Source organism: Pseudophryne corroboree, chromosome 1 (assembly GCF_028390025.1).
Source record: "Pseudophryne corroboree isolate aPseCor3 chromosome 1, aPseCor3.hap2, whole genome shotgun sequence".
NCBI lineage: Eukaryota > Metazoa > Chordata > Amphibia > Anura > Myobatrachidae > Pseudophryne > Pseudophryne corroboree.
In genome coordinates, this window is record NC_086444.1 from 808,297,387 (window position 1) to 808,317,857 (window position 20,471).

Sequence of the window (20,471 nt, forward strand, 5' to 3'; positions counted from 1 at the left end):
CAATAAACACTTAGCAGCCTCAATATTAAAAAGTTAAAACACACGGTTTAATAAACGATGACATACAATAGCTGAAAAACACACGTACAAGATTAAAAGCAAAGAGAGCTTATCTGTTCATTATATGGAGGTATCAATAGGCAGTCCCTAGTGTGTACAAAATGAATGAATGAACAGAAAATAAATCAATATTTGGTGTGACCACCCTTTTCCTTCAAACAGAATCAGTTGTTCTAGGTAAACTTGCCCACAGTTCTTGAAGGAACTCGGCGGGGAAGTTGTTCCAAAATATCTTGGAGAACTAACCACAGATCTTCTGTGGGTGTAGGCTTCCACAAATCCTTCTGTCTCTTCATGTAATCCCAGATGGACTCGATGATGTTGAGATCAGGACTCGATGATGTTGAGATCAGGACTCTTGTTCTTTACGCTGAAGATAGTGCTTAATGACATTGGCTGTATGTTTTGGGTTGTCCTGCTGCAGAATACATTTGGAGCCAGCCTTCCTCGTGGTATTGCATGATGGATATACTTTATATTGTTGGTTGTGCTGCCGATATAACTGCCAATGTATGTATGTATATAAATGTGTATATACAGTTGTGCTCATAAGTTTACATACCCTAGCAGAATTTGTGATTTTCTGGCCATTTGTCAGAATATGAATGATAACTCACAAACTTTTCTTTCACTCATGGTTAGTGGTTGGTTGAAGCCATTTATTGTCAAACAACTGTGTTTACTTTTTTTAAATCATAATGACAACAGAAACTACCCAACTGACCCTGATCAAAAGTTTACATACCCTGGAGATTTTGGCCTGATAACATGCACACAAGTTGACACAAACGGGTTTGAATGGCTACTAAAGGTAACCATCCTCACCTGTGATCTGTTTGCTTGTAATCAGTGTGTGTGTATAAAAGGTCAGTGAGTTTCTGGACTCCTGAAAGACCCTTGCATCTTTCATCCAGTGCTGCACTGACGTGTCTGGATTCTGAGTCATGGGGAAAGCAAAAGAATTGTCAAAGGATCTGCGGGAAAAGGTAATTGAACTGTATAAAACAGGAAAGGGATATAAAAAGATATCCAAGCAATTGAGAATGCCAATCAGCAGTGTTCAAACTCTAATTAAGAAGTGGAAAATTAGGGATTCTGTGGAAACTAAATCACGGTCAGGTAGACCAACAAAAATTTCAGCCACAACTGCCAGGAAAATTGTTCGGGATGCAAAGAAAAATCCACAAATAACTTCAGCTGAAATACAGGACTCTCTGGGAAAAAAAAGTGGTGTGGTTGTTTCAAGATGCACAATAAGGAGGCATTTGAAGAAAAATGGGCTGCATGGTCGAGTCGCCAGAAGAAAGCAATTACTACGCAAATACCACAAAGCATCCTGCTTACAATACTCCAAACAGCACAGAGACCAGCCTCAAAACTTCTGGAACAAAGTCATTTGGAGTGATGAGACCAAAATTTAACTTTTTGGCCACAACCATAAACGTTACATTTGGAGAGGAGTCAACAAGGCCTATGATGAAATGTACACCATTCCTACTGTGAAACACGGAGGTGGATCGCTGATGTTTTGGGGATGTGTGAGCTACAAAGGCACTGGAAACTTGGTCAAGATTGATGGCAAGATGAATGCAGCATGTTATCAGAAAATACTGGAGGAAAATTTGCACTCATCAGCCCGAAAGCTGCGCATCGGATGTACTTGGACGTTCCAACATGACAATGATCCAAAACACAAGGCCAAGTCGACCCGTCATTGGCTACAGCAGAATAAAGTGAAGGTTCTGGTGTGGCCATCTCAGTCTACTGACCTCAATACCATTGAGCCACTTTGGGGAGATCTCAAACATGCAGTTCATGCAAGACAGCCCAAGAATGTACAGGAACTGGAGGCTTTTTGCCAAGAAGAATGGGCAGCTTTACCATCTGAGAAAATAAAGAGCCTCATCCACAACTACCACAAAAGACTTCAAGCTGTCATTGATGTTAAAGGGGGCAATACACGGTATTAAGAACTGGGGTATGTAAACTTTTTTGATCAGGGTCATTTGGGTAGTTTCTGTTGTCATTATGATTTAAAAAGAGTAAACACAGTTGTTTGACAATAAATGGCTTCACCCAACCACTAACCATGAGTGAAAGAAAAGTTTGTGAGTTATCATTCATATCCTCTGACAAATGGCCAGAAAATCACAAATTCTGCTAGGGTATGTAAACTTATGAGCACAATATATATATATATATATATATATATAATGTATGTGTATAATTTGTTTCTTTTTCTTTTATTGAAGCTTCAGCCTGTGACAGTGTTGTAAAGAAACATTCAGTATAATAGTATGAACATTAATAATGGAGCCACAATGTCCAAGAAAGGAAGGGTCATAATATTATAATAACAATATACATTTCAATAAAATAAAGTAATGGTTGAAACCAGGTTCGTTAAAGTACAAAGTCAGAAGATATTGGGGGATCATAAAGTAACATACGTGATTCATACCATAAAGGATTTTGAAAACGTTTATATATAGTTTTTTAAGTAGGGATCGACAGAACCTCTATGAAATTCTCCCAAGTAGCAAAGAATTTTTTGGTACAAGCCTCTTTTTAGAGAGATGCCTGCAGCCAATCCATATGAAAAATAAAGTTTTTATTTCAACATTTGAAGGGTTGGGGAGGCGTTCTGTATACATAATTGCAGGATACTTTTACGGGCAGCTGACAAAATTGCTAATACAGGTTGAGTATCCCATATCCAAATATTCCGAAATACGGAATATTCCGAAATACGGACTTTTTTGAGTAAGAGTGAGACAGTGAAAACTTTGTTTTTTGATGGCTCAATGTACACAAACTTTGTTTAATACACAAAGTTATTAAAAATATTGTATTAAATGACCTTTAGGCTGTGTGTATAAGGTGTATATGAAACATAAATGAATTGTGTGAATGTAGATACACTTTGTTCAATGCACAAAGTTACAAAAAATATTGGCTAAAATTACCTTCAGGCTGTGTGTATAAGGTGTATATGAAACATAAATGCATTCTGTGCTTAGATTTAGGTCCCATCACCATGATATCTCATTATGGTATGCAATTATTCCAAAATACGGAAAAATCCCATATCCAAAATACCTCTGGTCCCAAGCATTTTGGATAAGGGATACTCAACCTGTAATATCTTCCTGACACTGCTAGGTATTCTGATATCTTGGGGTAGAAAAAACAAAAAATTGATTACTCTGGAGTTGAGAGGTGCGACCAGAGGCAATAAAGCAATTCTGCTGAGGTTTGATTTTTGGGGCAATCTGAGTTCTCTAAAATTCCCATATGGAGGGAGATCTGTAAGAGCGATGAAAAATATTAAGGTACATCTCAGTAAATTTAGCCATTGGAAAGGTAGTAATCGAGTACTCCAACATTTTTAGAAGGTCCTCAATGGTTAATGAGGGAAAAATGTTCTAACCATTGTGCCATATCTGTAGTTAATAGTGTTCCACAGACGCCCTGAGAAATTTATAGTATGAAGATATTGCTTCCCTGGATAAGGGAAGTACTAATAATGAATTGTCCAGAGAGCTGTCCCAGTCCCTTGCCGGGATGAGTTTTAGAGATTTTACTCATATAATATTGATCCTGAAGAAATTTAAAATGAAAGGGACCAATAATAGGAAATTTGGTGACTGCTTCCGAGTGAGACAAGGGTTTACAGGTTTGAATTTTAAACTTGTGCCGTAGAACAACCATAGTTTTAGTGACCTAATTTAATCACAAAAAATTGACAATTTCTGAGAGGATTTTGGGAAAAGTAGCCAGTCAAGTGAATAAACACTGTAGTGACCCCAGTTCACAATATGCCACGGTGCCCCCCACCCTAGAGATATAGCTGTGTGGGGGGGCCCCATCGTGTGAGGCCCCTGGACAACTGCACTTTGCTAATCCAGCATTGAATATTTATGTGCACTGAGAATCTCATGTTTGATTCATACTTTATATTAATGTTGCAGAGGCTAATGCACAGGTGTTTGTGATTAGTATGTCTTCATTGTGTGTAATGTTAACTACATTCTTGCTATCTAAATATATATTGTAGTAATGCAGTATAGAGTTATTCATTTATTATTTTTTTTTCCAGTGCTGAAGACTACGAATTCATTTCAGGAACTCGAATGCGTAAACTGGCTCGTGAGGGACAAAATCCTCCAGATGGTTTTATGGCACCAAAAGCTTGGGATGTACTGAAGGAATATTACAAGACGTTATAAAAGGCATAAATTGCTCTAGCACCTTTGTTTCCCCTTAAACAGACCACAATGGTGCTTCTTGCTTTCTATTTTGTTGTGATTTCTGCCACGTTGTATGTTTCTGAAAACCAGCATTTGTAACTCTTTTCTCTTCTGTTTGACTTTTAGGTTATGCTTCTGTGAGAGCACCTTTCAGATATCAATTTTAAGTCAAATTGCTTTTTTAATGCTCAAAACTACCACTGTGTGCTATCCGTTTTAGCTGTCTCTCTGACATACCTCTGGGTCGCTGGCGACTAGTTTAGTGCATGTATGCTGCTTACCTGTCAATTGTACTAAAAGAAATGAGTATGACAAACAGATTTTCATTATTCCTTTAAAAAATATTCACATGGTTTCAACACAATTGCACCATTTTAGTTGTCAATAATGCTGCACAAAAAAGTATTTATACGTTGTATGTATCCATTGTGTGTGCAGATTTATACGTGTGTATAGTGGCATAGATATTTGCATAATCGCGAAAAGTTTTCAACTATCGAGATTATGGGGTGTATTTAATTGAAGTCGGATCCATTCTGAGATTCATTTGTCGGAATGGATCTGACCTGGGCTATTCAATGCATTCTCAACACGTCTTTAAAAAAAAGTTGAATTGAGATGCGGGAGCTTAGACGGGGGAGAGCCGCGGGCAGACAGGGGAGAGCAGCGCTACAGCAGCTATATAGCCGCTGCTCTCCCCCATCTGCCCGCGGCTCCCCCACTCCCCCCCCCCCCCCCGGTCTCTGCCTCTCCCCATCCCCGCATCACAGCTGCCGCTCACGGCAGCGTCCACCCAGCTCCAGCAAGCGAGGTCTCGCTTGCTGGAGCCGGGTGGACGCTGCTGTGAGCGGCAGCTGTGGTACATCCTCCGGCGCTGCTGTCCCCATCTGGCCGCGGCTCTCTCCGTCTCTGCTCCCGCATCTCACTTCGACTTTTTTTAAAGTTGAATTGAGATGGTCGAAGAGGGGGCCAAAACCTGTCGGTTTTGGCCCCCGTTTTCGACACAAGCACACGGATCGTCAGCTATTCCGCCGATCCACGTGCTTTTCGACGAGTCGAATTCCTCAACTTGTCGAATAATTTGAGGTTAGATTGAATAGGTCGGAACCCCTTCCGACCTAAAAAAGTTGATAACTGGCGTCTTTTCGACAGACGGCAGCTTTCGACTTCGATTGAATATACCCCTATAAAGGGATTTTGCCTCCTCTTCCAAATAAATAGCTAATTCCGCTCCCAATTAATAGGGGTAGTTGCACTACTGAGTAGGGTCACAGCACTCACGTGTACAGTAGCTGGGGATTGCAGCTGAACACTCCTGGCGCTGTTCACCTCTCTGTAGCCGGAGACATCACTAACAAATGTTCTAACTGGAGCTTCTGTGCCTGATTTATCCTGCTGCAGGGAGTCAAACGTCGCCAAATGCGTATGACACTATAAGAATTACTGGACCTACTAAATAGTGCAAATGGTGATTACCTCCCTCAAAATACTTTAATGGGGTTAGTGATTAGTTTGGTTTGCACTGTGCGGCAGCCACACTGCACTCGCACTGTGCAAGTTACATATGCATGCACGCGCTCAAACGTGATCACACAATTTTCATCACCCAACAGATTTTTATAGAGTAGATCTTATAATCAGGAACAGAGTTCAGAAGAGTTTATAATTATCACTTGTCAAATACCGCATTCCTGTGTTTCTACTTTTCCTATATAGTGACCCCCACTCCCCAATAACATTGAAAGGGACTGTTAGACAATCTTCACAATGTCTATCACTCTTAGATGCAGTATTACTTTACCATTAACTTTTTAACAGATTTAAATGTTGAAACACATTTTACTTTTTTGTTTTCTTTCTCTCTATTATTTCTTTTTAAGTACTGTACTCCGTAATTGCTCATTTTTTAATTTCTGATTTTACAAAACGGTTATAACTATTTTAGCATACTGACTTAAACTTCAAGGACTGTTTCTATTCTCTCAAACTTTGAAAAATTAATAAACATTTATTAAATCAAGCGAGACACCTCCTTGTTTTACTAAAAAAAAAACTAAAAACTAAAATTTAACGCACAGTATCAGGTGTTTTTTTAAGTTCCTGTTATCTCCCTCCCTGTATTTTGATATGCTGACTCGGATCCTTTTTTTCCTCTGTAAAATGTCAACCAGTATATCTTCACTTATAACTCCTTTGCAATGTACAAACCAAATATGTATTTTTCTAAATGAGACTCATTGTGAAAAATCTTCAACTTTACATGGCAGTTTGCTATGGTTTCACATGTATGAAACAGAATATTTATTATTCCTGTCATGTGGAAAAAGTGGTGCGTTTTCAGCTTCATCATGACCTGCCAAACTGTTACTTGGAATACAAGGATTTATATGATTTAAGGTGCATACACAAAGTGAGATATTGACTTATGTGCCATTTTGCCTGTGCGTGCTTGCGATTTTAGCTATGGCCGATTTTGATTATACTTTGTACTAAATAGTCAAAATTGACTTGCCTGCACAGTCTATCTAACCTTGCGATACCAACCCCCGCGAGAGGGCGCATCAGGATCAAATCGGTATCACAAGCTGGCTAACACCTTGCGATATGCACTAACTTTCCTTGCGATTTTGACTATATAGTCAAAATCTCAAGGTGATATCGCACTGTGTGTACACACATTTACTCATTGCCCCGATCCAGAATCAAATGAGCATACACTATGCCTTCTCGGGAACATTTTTCTTGCAATGCTTTGTGTGAATGCCAAATTGTTTTCTCACAAATATTTAAAATGCCCGCTCTAATATATATTGCAGACGCCAGGCGCATCTTATTACCATATACGATAAAAGTGCGCTGTACATCGCAAAACACTGTATCCCATAAGAGAAAACAATACACCCACACATTATCTGAGTTCCAAAGCTCATTGATGTATATATTTGTTATTAAAAAGGATATGGATTCAATATATTACAAAGTACAGTATACCTATAGTTACATGGTTACACTCACACAGTAAACAGTTAAAACATAGTTACAGTTACATGCCAGCATACAATACCATTATCCTTAAGTTATATAAATTCGTCTTTCCATATCACTCTCTCTCTCTGTAAAGTAATGCTGGGACTCCATCTTCCTCTGAGACCAAAACAGGAACTGCCTTCCTGTGTGATCAGCAATGTGTTATCTAGTTTGGGGGAGGGGACTCTCTCTCATTCATGATGAGTCACTAGTCTCTTTGTATGTGCTAATCAGGTTCAGCCTTGAAAACATCCAAAGGGGCTGGCCTGAACTTCCTGTCCACTGTTCTAATAAGAGTGATTTTTAGCTTTCATACATGTAATCATAACTATTTGTTGCAATGTCCTATAACGTAATAACAAGTATCAAATTAATCTACACATTAATCTGGTTGCTTTAATAGTAAATATGACAGGTCTATCTTGTTTCGTTCATATAATACACATACATGACATTACTTCATTATATATCATTTTAAATCATGTCTGGCGCTTGATATTATTATAATTATGTGCTGTATGAGATAAGTGTCGAATCCATCTCTGTGGCATGTCTGTGTAAATGCATGTGTTACCATATATTGCTGTACTCGCGGCGCGTATTTGCAAGTATAGCGACTTATGTGTGTAGTTTGTATGTTCTTTTTATGTAATATTTTGACTTCGACAGTACACCCTTTGGCAGCAAACAATAACTGCCATCAATTATTAACATAAGAAAAAAATATTTCATACAATAATCGGTGACCTAGACACAAGTATGTATGCATTTCGCAAATCGGACACTTGACTATATTTGGGGAAGACAGGGAGGAGGATGAGACATCCTCTAAATGCACTCGGCGGTCACGCGACCATTGGTTGGGTGTGGGACAACATTCAACCTATAGAGTATGCTGGGACAGTGCTTTGGCCTATAATGTCTGATTTGCGACGAACATTTCACGCATACATGTACCTACGTCTTTGTACACTGATGTTTGGATTCGATTGAGGTTCTGCTGGGTATATGAAGAAGACGCAAACAAATCGTGACAGTGACATATAAAATTTTCATGATCTACATATTCCTATCATTTTCTGAACAGTGTTTCCATTTCTGGAACGTATGCTAGGTCTGTTTAATCATTGAACAAGGGTTATAAGTAGTGTCCTTCCTAAATAACATAAACCTTCGGAGTTCGGGGAGAGCCACTCATAAACCTTTTTTCCACATATATTAATGAGCTCTTTATCTGCAATGTGTGAATAGCCATTGTCTGATTTTTAATGATTATCTCTGAACTCCATAACTACTCGAACTTTGATTTTTCTCTGACTGTAACAAACTGATCGGCTAATCCTGGGATCCTATAAGGAGATCACTCCTTCCTACAGAACCAGTTCCAGTCCCACACTCGACTCCTCATAAAAAAAACCTCGCAAAAATAGAATATCCTGAAAGAAAATATTTGTCAGCGGGAAAGAGAGAAAAGAGAAATAGAACAAAACAACTCTTGTTCATAACAAATCAATTACAATGACTGGTCTTTCTGCAATCCTTTTGTACGCTCAGGTAGTGTTCAACAGTGCCGCCTCTCAGTCTTCATGGAACAGTGTCTCTGGTGATACTTTTGCGATCTCTTTGCCTTGCTCTTTGAACACACAGTTCATTTTGCTCTCCACCTTGCTCTTTGAACACACAGTTCACTTGGAACACACCGTTCACTTCGAACACACAAACTCAATGAAGGTGAGCAATAAACTACTTTGTCACGAGTTCTCTCCGGGTCAGCGACCTTCTTGCAGTGGGACAAGTGGACTCAAGTCTCTCTTTCGGCGACCTTTAGTGTTGTCAACAAAACTTGGTATGGTCCTTCCCACCTGTCTATTAGGCAACCTGAGCGTAAGAACAATCACACAGTCTCTTGGTTCACAATCAAGACAGTTAGTATTTGGCATACCAGCAATCAACAGTTTCAAGTTTTTTTGTCAAGTTCTCAAATGCTGGCTCATCTCAATAAGGTACTGTACTGTCACCTCATTGGTGTATTTCTGATCATTGTGCAAATCAATCATGACATGAGGTTGTCTTCCAAAAACAACCCAAAAAAAACCACAAATACCAAAACAAAAACAAATTTCGAAGAGGGTGATTCGTTGAGTGAAGATCTGGGAGTGGTTCCGAAGCTACATAATACTAGTGGCAGTATCTATGATCACAATAGTACAATTTCAAGCTTTGCTCCTACTTCTAGGGGTACCATTATCTACACACAAATTTCTGCGCAATTTTTTCCTTTGCGGTAACCACGGCAGCATCCGTGGCGGCAGGAAATGCCTCTACCCAGTTTGAGAAAACATCAGTGCACACCAATGCATAACAATAATTCCTAAAGGGTGTTAACTGTACGAAGTCGATTTGTATTTCCTGAAAAGATCCATCTGCAGGAGGGATATGGGATGGCTCTGTTGGTATTGCTTTACCAATATTCTTCCTCAAGCAAGCAAGACAGGTCATTGCTCTCTTACCTGCTTGAGAATAGAATCCTGGCGCACACCAGTAGGCTCTCATCAGCCTGCACCTACCCTCTTTGCCTAGATGAATCAGACCGTGTGCCACCTCAGCTAGACTTGGAAGGTATGCTCTGGGGGCTACTGGCTTACCGTGTCCACCTGCCCACAGTCCTGAGGACTCCTGGCCATACCCCTTTGTCCTCCAGACTGCCTTTTCCTGTAGGGTACACAATTTTTTTGTATCTTAATTTAACTATCGTGTGTTTGCAATGTAGAGTACCATGAGCATAACTCAAAAAAAAAATGAAAAAAGAAACATCTCTAGAGGAGAGAAAGAAGAAAATGAAAAAGAAAATGTCAGGTTTGCCATTCACCAACAGGCATATCAGTGTCTATACAAAATTTCCCTTCACCAGTATTCCCATTCTCCACCCTTTGTGCATGACAAGGCACACTGCAGTAATACTGGTGTCATCGTGCTGTTGAGATATACTGGGTTCGGGCAGAACTCTGAAGGACCTAGGCATGTGGAGTTTGAACTGTACTTGGGTCCATGTATTGTACCACCCTGTGTGAACGCAAAAGATGAAGAGGAAACTGTAGAGAAACAGAATAGAGGTTGGTGACAGATGAGTTTGTAGAGGTGAAGATTTTATAAAAATTTGACAACTGGATTGGGCACTACGGGGAAGTGATTCTCTACTTGGTCTATACCCCTAAAAAAAAATTCTGTGTGTCTTATCTCTATTGGGACTATCCCAGCTATCAATCCAGTGTCCTGTCCATCCTAAGTTCATAGGGAACCCGGTATCTGTGAGATAATTTCCTCTACCTGTGATGGACATGCATCTAGAACAGTAGAATGCGACATTAGTCTTCAAGTTTTGTCAAAGGGTAATGTTGCATTTATTTTGTTCTTCCCATTAGCCGAATCTGTGTTTTCTATATGGCTTACGATTCCTTACTATATGTCCCTTGGTCCCGTCTATGTGTTTAATAATGTGGCTTGTGTTTTCTGTCTAGGGGATCTTTATTGACTATGTGTCCTACTACTCCTACAATCTCTGGCAAAATGCCCTTCCTTCCTACAAGTGTAACATATTATTGACCATTAGGGATCTGGGGTTTGGACTGATGGGTCTTTCCTGTATGTGCCAGTATACTTACCGTCCTCAACCTCTCCACCTGTTGTTTTCTGCGCCTAGCACTATTCTTGTGATGTTCAATAGCACACTATCTAAGATTAGCTACTGTGACCCCTTTCCAATTTTGCAAAGAAGTCTGAACCCTGATACTCAATGCCTTATTGAGCCCGTCCATTTGCACAGAGACAGCCGCCTCCCACTTGCCGAATTAGTGTTTACCAGTGGTCTTATCCAGATGGAGAGTTTTCTATTACTGCAAGAGACAAAAACAAAAATTTTTTAACAAGCTTCTAGGTCATGCAAAGTATTTCGTTCAATCCTTCTCATCCCGTATTAAGGGTCTGTACATGGTCCAACAAACATTTCCAAGCTCATCTTTACTAGGGGCATTACTAGGAATGAATACTTCTTATATGGTAACTGAAATAAATACCCGGGGGTTACCTTGTCTCTGTCCACTTTCCTACTGGCAAATACTAATATGCGGACCGGTTTTTCTCCATTTCTGACGTTACTTTCTTAATTTTTTTTTTTTAGTTTTACTATATATGTACACGAATGATACCATACTTACCTGTTCCTCTGGTCTCAGCCACTTCCCCCACAGGCTACTGCTCTTCTTTTACCGGTTGGATACTCCTCTGGGTGCATGAGAAATGGCTGAAAACAATCAGGTCACCTTCTCCTCCTAAATAAAACTTCAACATTCATTAGTACATATATAGGTTACAGTCATATTTTTCATATTTTTATTATTTTCTATAGTTTGTATACTGGCCGTAACTGCTTCCACATCTACATATGGCGGTGTACTTGCATTCTCTTTTTTTTTCTTCCTACTTGTTTATTGTTGCTACAAGTTCAAACAGTTCTTATATTTCCATTCTTGTCTTATATGACTTTGGTTAGACATACCACCTGCAATACCTTAGGATCAAACTCACCAACCCCTCTTGCTGCCACAGGTTTAAACAATTTGTATGTCTGACCCTTTGTTTCTGGGATTTAAGAAGACATATTTTACTGCTTAAGTTCTGCAATACCTCTGGTTCAAAGCTGCTCACCCTAGGGAATGGTACCCTATCTTTGTCAGTCATACATAAAGTCTTCAGCGTGTGGACCATATTTCCCACACATAATACTTTTTCCTTTAAACCTTTGCTGACCCCCTCGGCCGCGGCTCTTCAACCTGAACCCTGGTTAAACGTCCCTTACTTGAGCAACTGGCTCCCATAATTGTGGGCCTTTTCCCACAAACACCAAAATACTCAATTTAAGGTGACGGTGAAAGTTCTCCGAGCGCTCTTCACCCGCTCACGCCCACGTTGGCCAGTACTACCATACACTGTCGATAGCGAAGGCAATGTACCCAACTTAGGGCCCCTATTGACCTATATTTACTGGACGTTTTTAGGAATAACTTACCCTTTCCAGTAAAGTATCTGTTGTTGGAGAATTTCCTGAGAGAGACCAGCGAAAACTCCCTATGAGCTTTATTATACACAAATCACGCTTGCGTATGCTCTATACAGCGCTAATGATACCGCGATTTTACGCAAAAGCTCGTACAAAGGATATCACGTTGCGCTATATATCGCACCCACAAACGCGCGGTCCAATCGCACAGCATATAGGTTTTAGTTACTTATCTGCCGTACGACCACTGGAATCAAATCACAAGCTGCGAAACCTCAGCCGGAGCGTATCAAAAACTATATGGGTCACAACACAATTCACAATTCCCTACCATGCTATTGTGTAAGTCTACTCACGACTTACGTATTAAACCTTATACTAACGTGAGTCAGCCGCCTCACGCCACCAAGCCTCCACTCACTCGGTGTACCACACGACGGGATCCCGAATTCCCTGGGTTCGAATATCCACTCACTCCTACGTTCGCTCACTCAAATACACTTTGGTTTTTTTTTTGTTTTTTTTCTGTACAGAAAATTTTAATTCATTCAGATAGGCATCTTTACCCCAGAAGCAATACAGTTTTTAAACTAAATTTTTTTTATACTGAAATCTGATAGTTATGTGCTATTGTATTAAATGTCTACTATCCCACCTTTGAACTAAACGACACTATTGTGTAATTTGTACTTAGCGCCCGCATTCTTACGCACTTTGCGTAAACACGCAACCGTGCATGTCTCTTATGCTGCGTGCGCAGTCCTTTACTTTGTCCGAGACACGTGTACAAAACCCTGCGTCCGCAATAAAACAAATGACTGCTCTATAAATGTGAACAATACTAATTACTATTGCCCACTAGACACAACTTGTTCTGTATAAACTTTTATGCAGACCTGCGTTTGTGTCTTTACGCTTACTTCCTTAAAATACTGTTATTTCAAATTTACCTATATAGTAACAAATGTATCCTATTTCACACAGATCTATAATGACACTAGCAATACTCAATAATTTAAATGATATTCAGATTAGATAGCTGTCTTGCAGAACATACACTGATGTAAATATACACATAATTATAATAATAATATATATATGTACCATTCACTGGTCTCCTATGAAACACCTTACCCATTCAGTACTTCTAATTTGCATATCAAAGCTATGTGCTTTTCCCTGTCTGTAAAAGTGGTTTTCACTGCTAAGAAAAAGCAGTTACACAGGTTAATTTGCATTTCAATGGCTATCCTAAAACTAGCAAGCAGATTTAACTAAATCCTGGAGGAAAAAGAAAAAAAACTTTTTTTTTATATCTGTGTGTAATTCTTACATCAAGTATTCATCTCACTATTAACTCTCACTAGGCCCAATTGAAACTATTTGTAATGGACTATGGCATGGGTTAAATAAATGCATTGGTAACTCATAAATGGTGTTTGTGACCAAGGAAAGCTGATTGTTCTGAGCAGAATGAAAATCAGCTATTTAGAAAATGACCAGAAGTTATTTTAGGCCTGAGTTAAAAAAAAAAACTATATCAAGGCTATGCAGCAACTTTTAAACCTACTTAACAGATGAACAATCCAATCTGAATCAAACACAATATGACTTATTTGAACTTTGTTTTGCAACAATAAAAATACATTTTAGCATCTTAAATATTATGAGAAATGCATTGTCCCTATAATTTTCATATCATTGGCTTACTGATACCACAACAATACACGTGGATGTTATTTTCATCAGCGTTGTGATGCGTTCATCGGAGCCGGTCAATTACAGCCGCATTTGTAATGTACAGTGCATCATTAAGACCCTGATATCCCGTAAGATCCCTCATCTGTGAATGCCAAATTGTTTTCTCACAAATATTTAAAATGCCCGCTCTAATATATATTGCAGACGCCAGGCGCATCTTATTACCATATACGATAAAAGTGCGCTGTACATCGCAAAACACTGTATCCCATAAGAGAAAACAATACACCCACACATTATCTGAGTCACAAAGCTCATTGATATATATATATATATTTGTTATTAAAAAGGATATGGATTCAATATATTACAAAGTACAGTATACCTATAGTTACATGGTTACACTCACACAGTAAACAGTTAAAACATACAGTTACATACAGTTACAGTTACATGCCAGCATACAATACCATTATCCTTACGTTATATAAATTCATCTTTCCATATCACTCTCTCTCTCTGTAAAGTAATGCTGGAACTCCATCTTGCTCTGAGACCAAAACAGGAACTGCCTTCCTGTGTGATCAGCAATGTGTTATCTAGTTTGGGGGAGGGGACTCTCATTCATGATGAGTCACTAGTCTCTTTGTATGTGCTAATCACGTTCAGCCTAGAAAACATCCAAAGTGGCTGGCCTGAGCTTCCTGTCCACTGTCCTAATAAGAGTGATTTTTAGCTTTCATACATGTAATCATAACTATTTGTTGCAATGTCCTATAACGTAATAACAAGTATCAAATTAATCTACACATTAATCTGGTTGCTTTAATAGTAAATATGACAGGTCTATCTTGTTTCGTTCAAATAATACACATACATGACATTACTTCATTATATATCATTTTAAATCATCATGATGTCTGGCGCTTGATATTATAATTATGTACTGTATGAGAAGTGTCGAATCCATCTCTGTGGCATGTCCGTGTAAATGCGTGTGTTACCATATATTGCTGTGCTCGCTGCGCGTATTTGCAAGTATAGCGACTTATATGTGTGTAGTTTGTATGTTCTTTTTATGTAATATTTTTGACATTTGTCATCTTGAAGTCTTTGTAGTGTAACAACACTGGAAATGCTTACTGTAAATAATTTTATGTCAATTATCTAAAACAAATGGTATTTTGCAAGTTCTGGTTCATCAGTGGGTGCTAAAATTACACTTTGTCTCACAGAAAAGTAAGTATTATAATACCTCCAATTCTAGATATATACTGAAATCATTAAAATGTACCTCCTCTCCTGACTACTCTGCCTACTTCCTCTCTCATGTCTGTAGCTGCCATTCTGCCATCTCCTATTGAATGTTTTAGCACTTTCTGTAACTTAACATGACAAAGACCAAACTCATTGTTTTGGCCCCTTCCACGATCGATCCACGCCCCCTCTCACTCCTTTAAAAACATCTCCTTCTCTTCTGTCTCCCGTGTCTGCTGCCTGTGTCCTCATCAATTTCACTCTCTATCACTCCCCAAGTTCAGACAATCTCTCAATTCTGCCGTTTACACCACCATAACTTCTCCAGGATTGGCCTTACTTTACCCCAAATGCTGCCAGAACTATCAACCATGCACTCATCATCTCCCACATTGATCACTGTATCTCATCCTTTCTAATCTTGCTCAATGTCTTTTGCTTGTCTCATTTTTTTATTTTTCTGTAAGGCATCTTCAATTTCTGCAACCTCCTTCACTGGAACCCTACCCCCCTCAGAATCCAGTTCAAACTCCTCACCCACATATATAAAGTCCTTAATTATTAGATCTCCAACCACATCTCCACTGCCTAACTTCTATTCTGTATATTTCCTTTCACGCCTGCCTTCCAAGAGTTTTCCCGCAGCATCCTCCTCTGGGACAAACACCCTCGCCAACTCAAATTGTCTACCAGTCTCTCCATCTTCAAACATTCCCTAGAAACACAACTTTTTAATAAAGTCTTCCAAGCCTCCTCTTAACTCCCCTCTCTCACTATATCCTCCTCCCCATCTTACCTCCTAAGTTCACCCGCCACTTGTTTACCCCCTTCCTGTAGAATGTAAGCTCTAGAGCAGGCATGGCCAACCTGTGGCTCTCCAGCTGTTGTACAACTACACGTCCCAGCATGCTCTGCCACAGTTTTAGCATTCCCTATTAACAAAACTGTGGCAGAGTATGCTGGGACTTGCAGCTACAACAAATTGCCTTTTCATTCTCATTGTACTTCTCACTCCCTTTACTGCAATGTTTGTATTTATGCTTTGTACTCAAGCGATGGTTCATTGTTGTGCAGTATGCTTTTACTTGATTTCTTGTCCTATGTATGGCTCTGCATACACATTGTGTCACCTAATATAAGATGGGATTTAGTCACTTAGTAAATGAATTCAAAGTATTCTTGGTAGATCTACTTGTCCAGCAAGCAAAATCTCTGGTAAACAAAGTCTGATGGAGATAGATCAGCAATTTGAAGACTGGAATGTCCAAAACCATTTTTCAATCTCAGGATTGCTTTATGGAACTTCTTATACAGTTTCATGGTTCTCAGCTAGTCACGTTTATTTTCTTTAAAAATATACAGGAATAATTAGCCAAATTTGAAACAGAAGCAATAGAACAACTTCTATGTGGATCGCCATAATGTTTCTCAGTTACACCTAGATTCAATCTCTCAAGGTCACAGACTTTTGTATCCTGATATAAAGGGCATCTATGTATAAATCCAGTACTACCTCAACAAGTTTTGATAGATCCCAAGCCAACTTTGTAGTGATGCACTTCTTTTGGCACAGGATAATGCATGGCTAATCAGTACCTTTGAAAGGGTGTCCAGACATCCACCCAATCAGGGGCCCCTGGTTCTAGAGAGAAACCTCTCTGCAGCAATTGTTAATTATATACCCCATATTAGTGCTCTAGTTTATTTTCTGAACCATAGTAGTGCTTTAATTAGTGTTATGCCCCATAGTGCTTAGGTTTATTTTATAAAACATAGTAGTGCCCTTGTTCACATTATGCCCCACATTGTAGGGCCACCAGTACACATTACACAACACAGTACCCAATACACAATAGGACATGCAGTGCCCCTAGTTCATGTGCTAAACTATAGTGCCTCCACTTCACACTGTGCCACATTACAGTGCCTCAGCTCATATTATATAACATTATAATACCCTCCTGTTAATGTTATACCACATTACATTGAGCAGTTCCAAGGCTATAAATATAATGTAGGCACCATGGCAAAAGTTTGTAAGGGCCCTTATGTACTATCCAATGGTGTAAAATGTGTATAACATATGTAACTTTGACAAGAAAGATGGGCCCCTTTCATCTCTGGGCCCCATAGCAGCTGCACCTATGGTAGCTACGCCCTTGCACCCAATCTTTAAATATGTGGAAAATACAGTGTTTGTTTTTTAATTCCTATTAATCCTACTCATCTAGAGCTACTGTAGGTAGACTGTGCTTGCTCTTCTCATACAAGTGTAGACAATAATAGTCTGAACACCAAGTCATACATCTTGCTTTTCTTGTTTGACACACCTTTCCTATACATAGTGTGACCGGACGCCTTCAGCTCTCACTGGCTATGCCAGCGATCACAGAATGGGTTTAGGTCACACGGGATCTGGCCAAAAAGTGATTCCCTCTTACCGTCAGTAATCACCTGTTACTGACTCCATCTACTGTGCAGTGGGTCGGGTATTGTCATGACTGTGGTTTTTATGAACCCGGTGTTAGTGAAGTCTGTGCGGGCAACTGGAGGACTATGTGAATATTAGGCTGGTCTGTAAGAATCAGTGAGAAGAAGGAGCAATCCCTGACCGGGGATCGAACCCGGGCCTCGGCAGAGGAAGCCGTATCCTGACCACTGGATCACCAGGGACTTTGATAGCAGGATGTTGAATGTATAGGTGAGACTGTACTGGATATAGTGTCACAGGAGTAGGTGCTTATGTACTCAAGGTTACTGGCAAGATAGTAAGACGGACTGGTTACTGGTGAGACTGGGATGCAACTGTAATGCGGGCTGGTACCGGATATAACTGGAAACGCAACTGAAAGAACGATGACTGTGGCTATAACTCTAGTACGAGGCTGAAGAACCCTGCGGCTGTGACGGTAGAATACTGCAGCTGTGGTTTTCAGTTGAGACTGTGAAATACTGCAACTGTGCCTTTTAAGATGAAACACTGCAACTGTGCCTTTAAGTTTAGACTGTGGAATACTGTGACTGTGCCTTTAAGATGAAACACTGCAACTGTGCCTTTAAGTTGAGACTTGGAATACTGTACTGTGCCTTTAAGATGAAACACTGCAACTGTGCCTGAGACTTGGAATACTGTACTGTGCCTTTAAGATGAAACACTGCAACTGTGCCTTTAAGTTGAGACTTGTGGAAATACTGGATATCAATGGTAACACAAATGTAATCCAAACTGGGTAACAAAGGAACAGAGGTTTTTACAGGAACTGAAGTACAAGGGTTACCTTTAGGGAGCTCAGCTTCAAAGCTCACACAGAGCTGTGTGTGACACGAGGAACTGGCAGCGTTTCCAACTCCAGCCTTCAGACTTATACTTCATGTTCCTTGGTGATTGGTGAGCAGTGTCAGGTGATTCAGAGAGTCTCAGGCTGGCACAGGATTGAATAGCTCTGGGTCAGGTGAACAGTCACTGTCATGTGAGTACTCTAGACTAGGCTGTGAAGTGGAGCGAGGCCTATCAGGCCGAGAGAACACTGAAGCCTGAACTTCTGCAAACAAACAGAGGATGCTGGCTTTTTAGGCCTAAACTTCAGATTGCTGAATTCAGACTCACACAGAAGATCACCACAGGTGGAGCTCATTAACTATATTACCTTCCAGGCAGAGAACTCAGGAAACTCATGGTATTGGCATGCTGTTTATCTCAGTGAGCAAAAAGGCACAGGATCCAGGACAGATGGCAGGGGTAAGTCACCAAATACGAGAACAACAGTCAGGATCGGGACAAGTATAATGCTGCCACCACCAGACTCCTTATTCCTGTGTCATCTGGAACCACGGTTCTGCTCAGGCTCCTACCACCGGCATCTGAATAACCGTTTGCTGCTGTGTATGCGTAGACACGCTGCTGTCACACCACCTGGTTGGCATTGTCTGGCCCCCACTGGTCACTGACCAGGTCTCTACACGGTAGCATGGCGGAAGGCGGAACTTTGAGACGCTCGGCTCACACCAGGACAGGCGGAAAACGGGACTGAATTTTTTTCTAGTGATGTGCACCGGAAATTTTTCGGGTTTTGGATTTGGTTCCGCGGCCGTGTTTTGGATTCGGACGCGTTTTGGCAAAACCTCCCTGAAAAGTTTTTGTCGGATTCGGGTGTGTTTTGGATTCGGGTGTTTTTTTACAAAAAAACCTCAAAAACAGCTTAAATCATAGAATTTGGGGGTCATTTTGATCCCATAGTATTATTAACCTCAATAACCATAATTTCCACTCATTTTCAGGTCTATTCTGAACACCTCACAATATTATTTTTAGTCCTAAAATTTGCACCGAGGTCGCTGGATGACTAAGCTAAGCGACCCAAGTGGCCGACACAAACACCTGGCCCATCTAGGAGTGGCACTGCAGTGTCAGACAGGATGGCACTTCAAAAAAATAGTCCCCAAACAGCACAAGAGGCAAAGAAAAAAAGAGGTGCACCAAGGTCGCTGGATGGCTAAGCTAAGCGACACAAGTGGCCGACACAAACACCTGGCCCATCTAGGAGTGGCACTGCAGTGTCAGGCAGGATGGCACTTCAAAAAAATAGTCCCCAAACAGCACATGATGCAAAGAAAAAAAGGCGCAATGAGGTAGCTGTGTGACTAAGCTAAGCGACCCAAGTAGCCGACACAAACACCTGGCCCATCTAGGAGTGGCACTGCAGTTTTCTAGCGAGAGGATGAGTGCTTCCATCCTCATGTGAAGCTGAACCACTAGCTATGAACATAGGCCAAGGCCTCAGCCGTTCCTTGCCACTCCGTGTCGTAAATGGCATATTGGCAAGTTTACGCTTCTCCTCAGACGCTTTTAATTTTGATTTTTGGGTCATTTTACTGAACTTTTGTGTTTTGGATTTTACATGCTCTCTACTATGACATTGGGCATCGGCCTTGGCAGACGACGTTGATGGCATTTCATCGTCTCGGCCATGACTAGTGGCAGCAGCTTCAGTACGAGGTGGAAGTGGATCTTGATCTTTCCCTATTTTACCCTCCACATTTTTGTTCTTCATTTTTTAATGTGTGGAATTATATGCCAGTATCAATAGCAATGGCCTACTACTATATATACTGCGCACAAC

General features: G+C 40.2%; 1 protein-coding gene across 2 annotated transcripts in view; it reads left to right on the forward strand.

The window, feature by feature from the left end:
- Positions 1 to 4,626, forward strand: part of PAPSS1 (3'-phosphoadenosine 5'-phosphosulfate synthase 1) — a 366,081-nt gene extending 361,455 nt beyond the window's left edge. Inside the window, exons 12-13 of one of the 2 annotated variants that reach the window (XR_010176283.1) lie at positions 4,160 to 4,340; positions 4,437 to 4,626. Coding sequence is in view for 1 of the 2 variants with exons in the window: in XM_063919199.1 (XP_063775269.1) it covers positions 4,160 to 4,289 (130 nt within the window). In the remaining variant the exon portion in view is untranslated. Of the gene's footprint in view, positions 1 to 4,159 lie in introns of both variants that reach the window. The other variant, XM_063919199.1, reaches the window with a different exon arrangement.
- Positions 4,627 to 20,471: the final 15,845 nt, after the last annotated feature.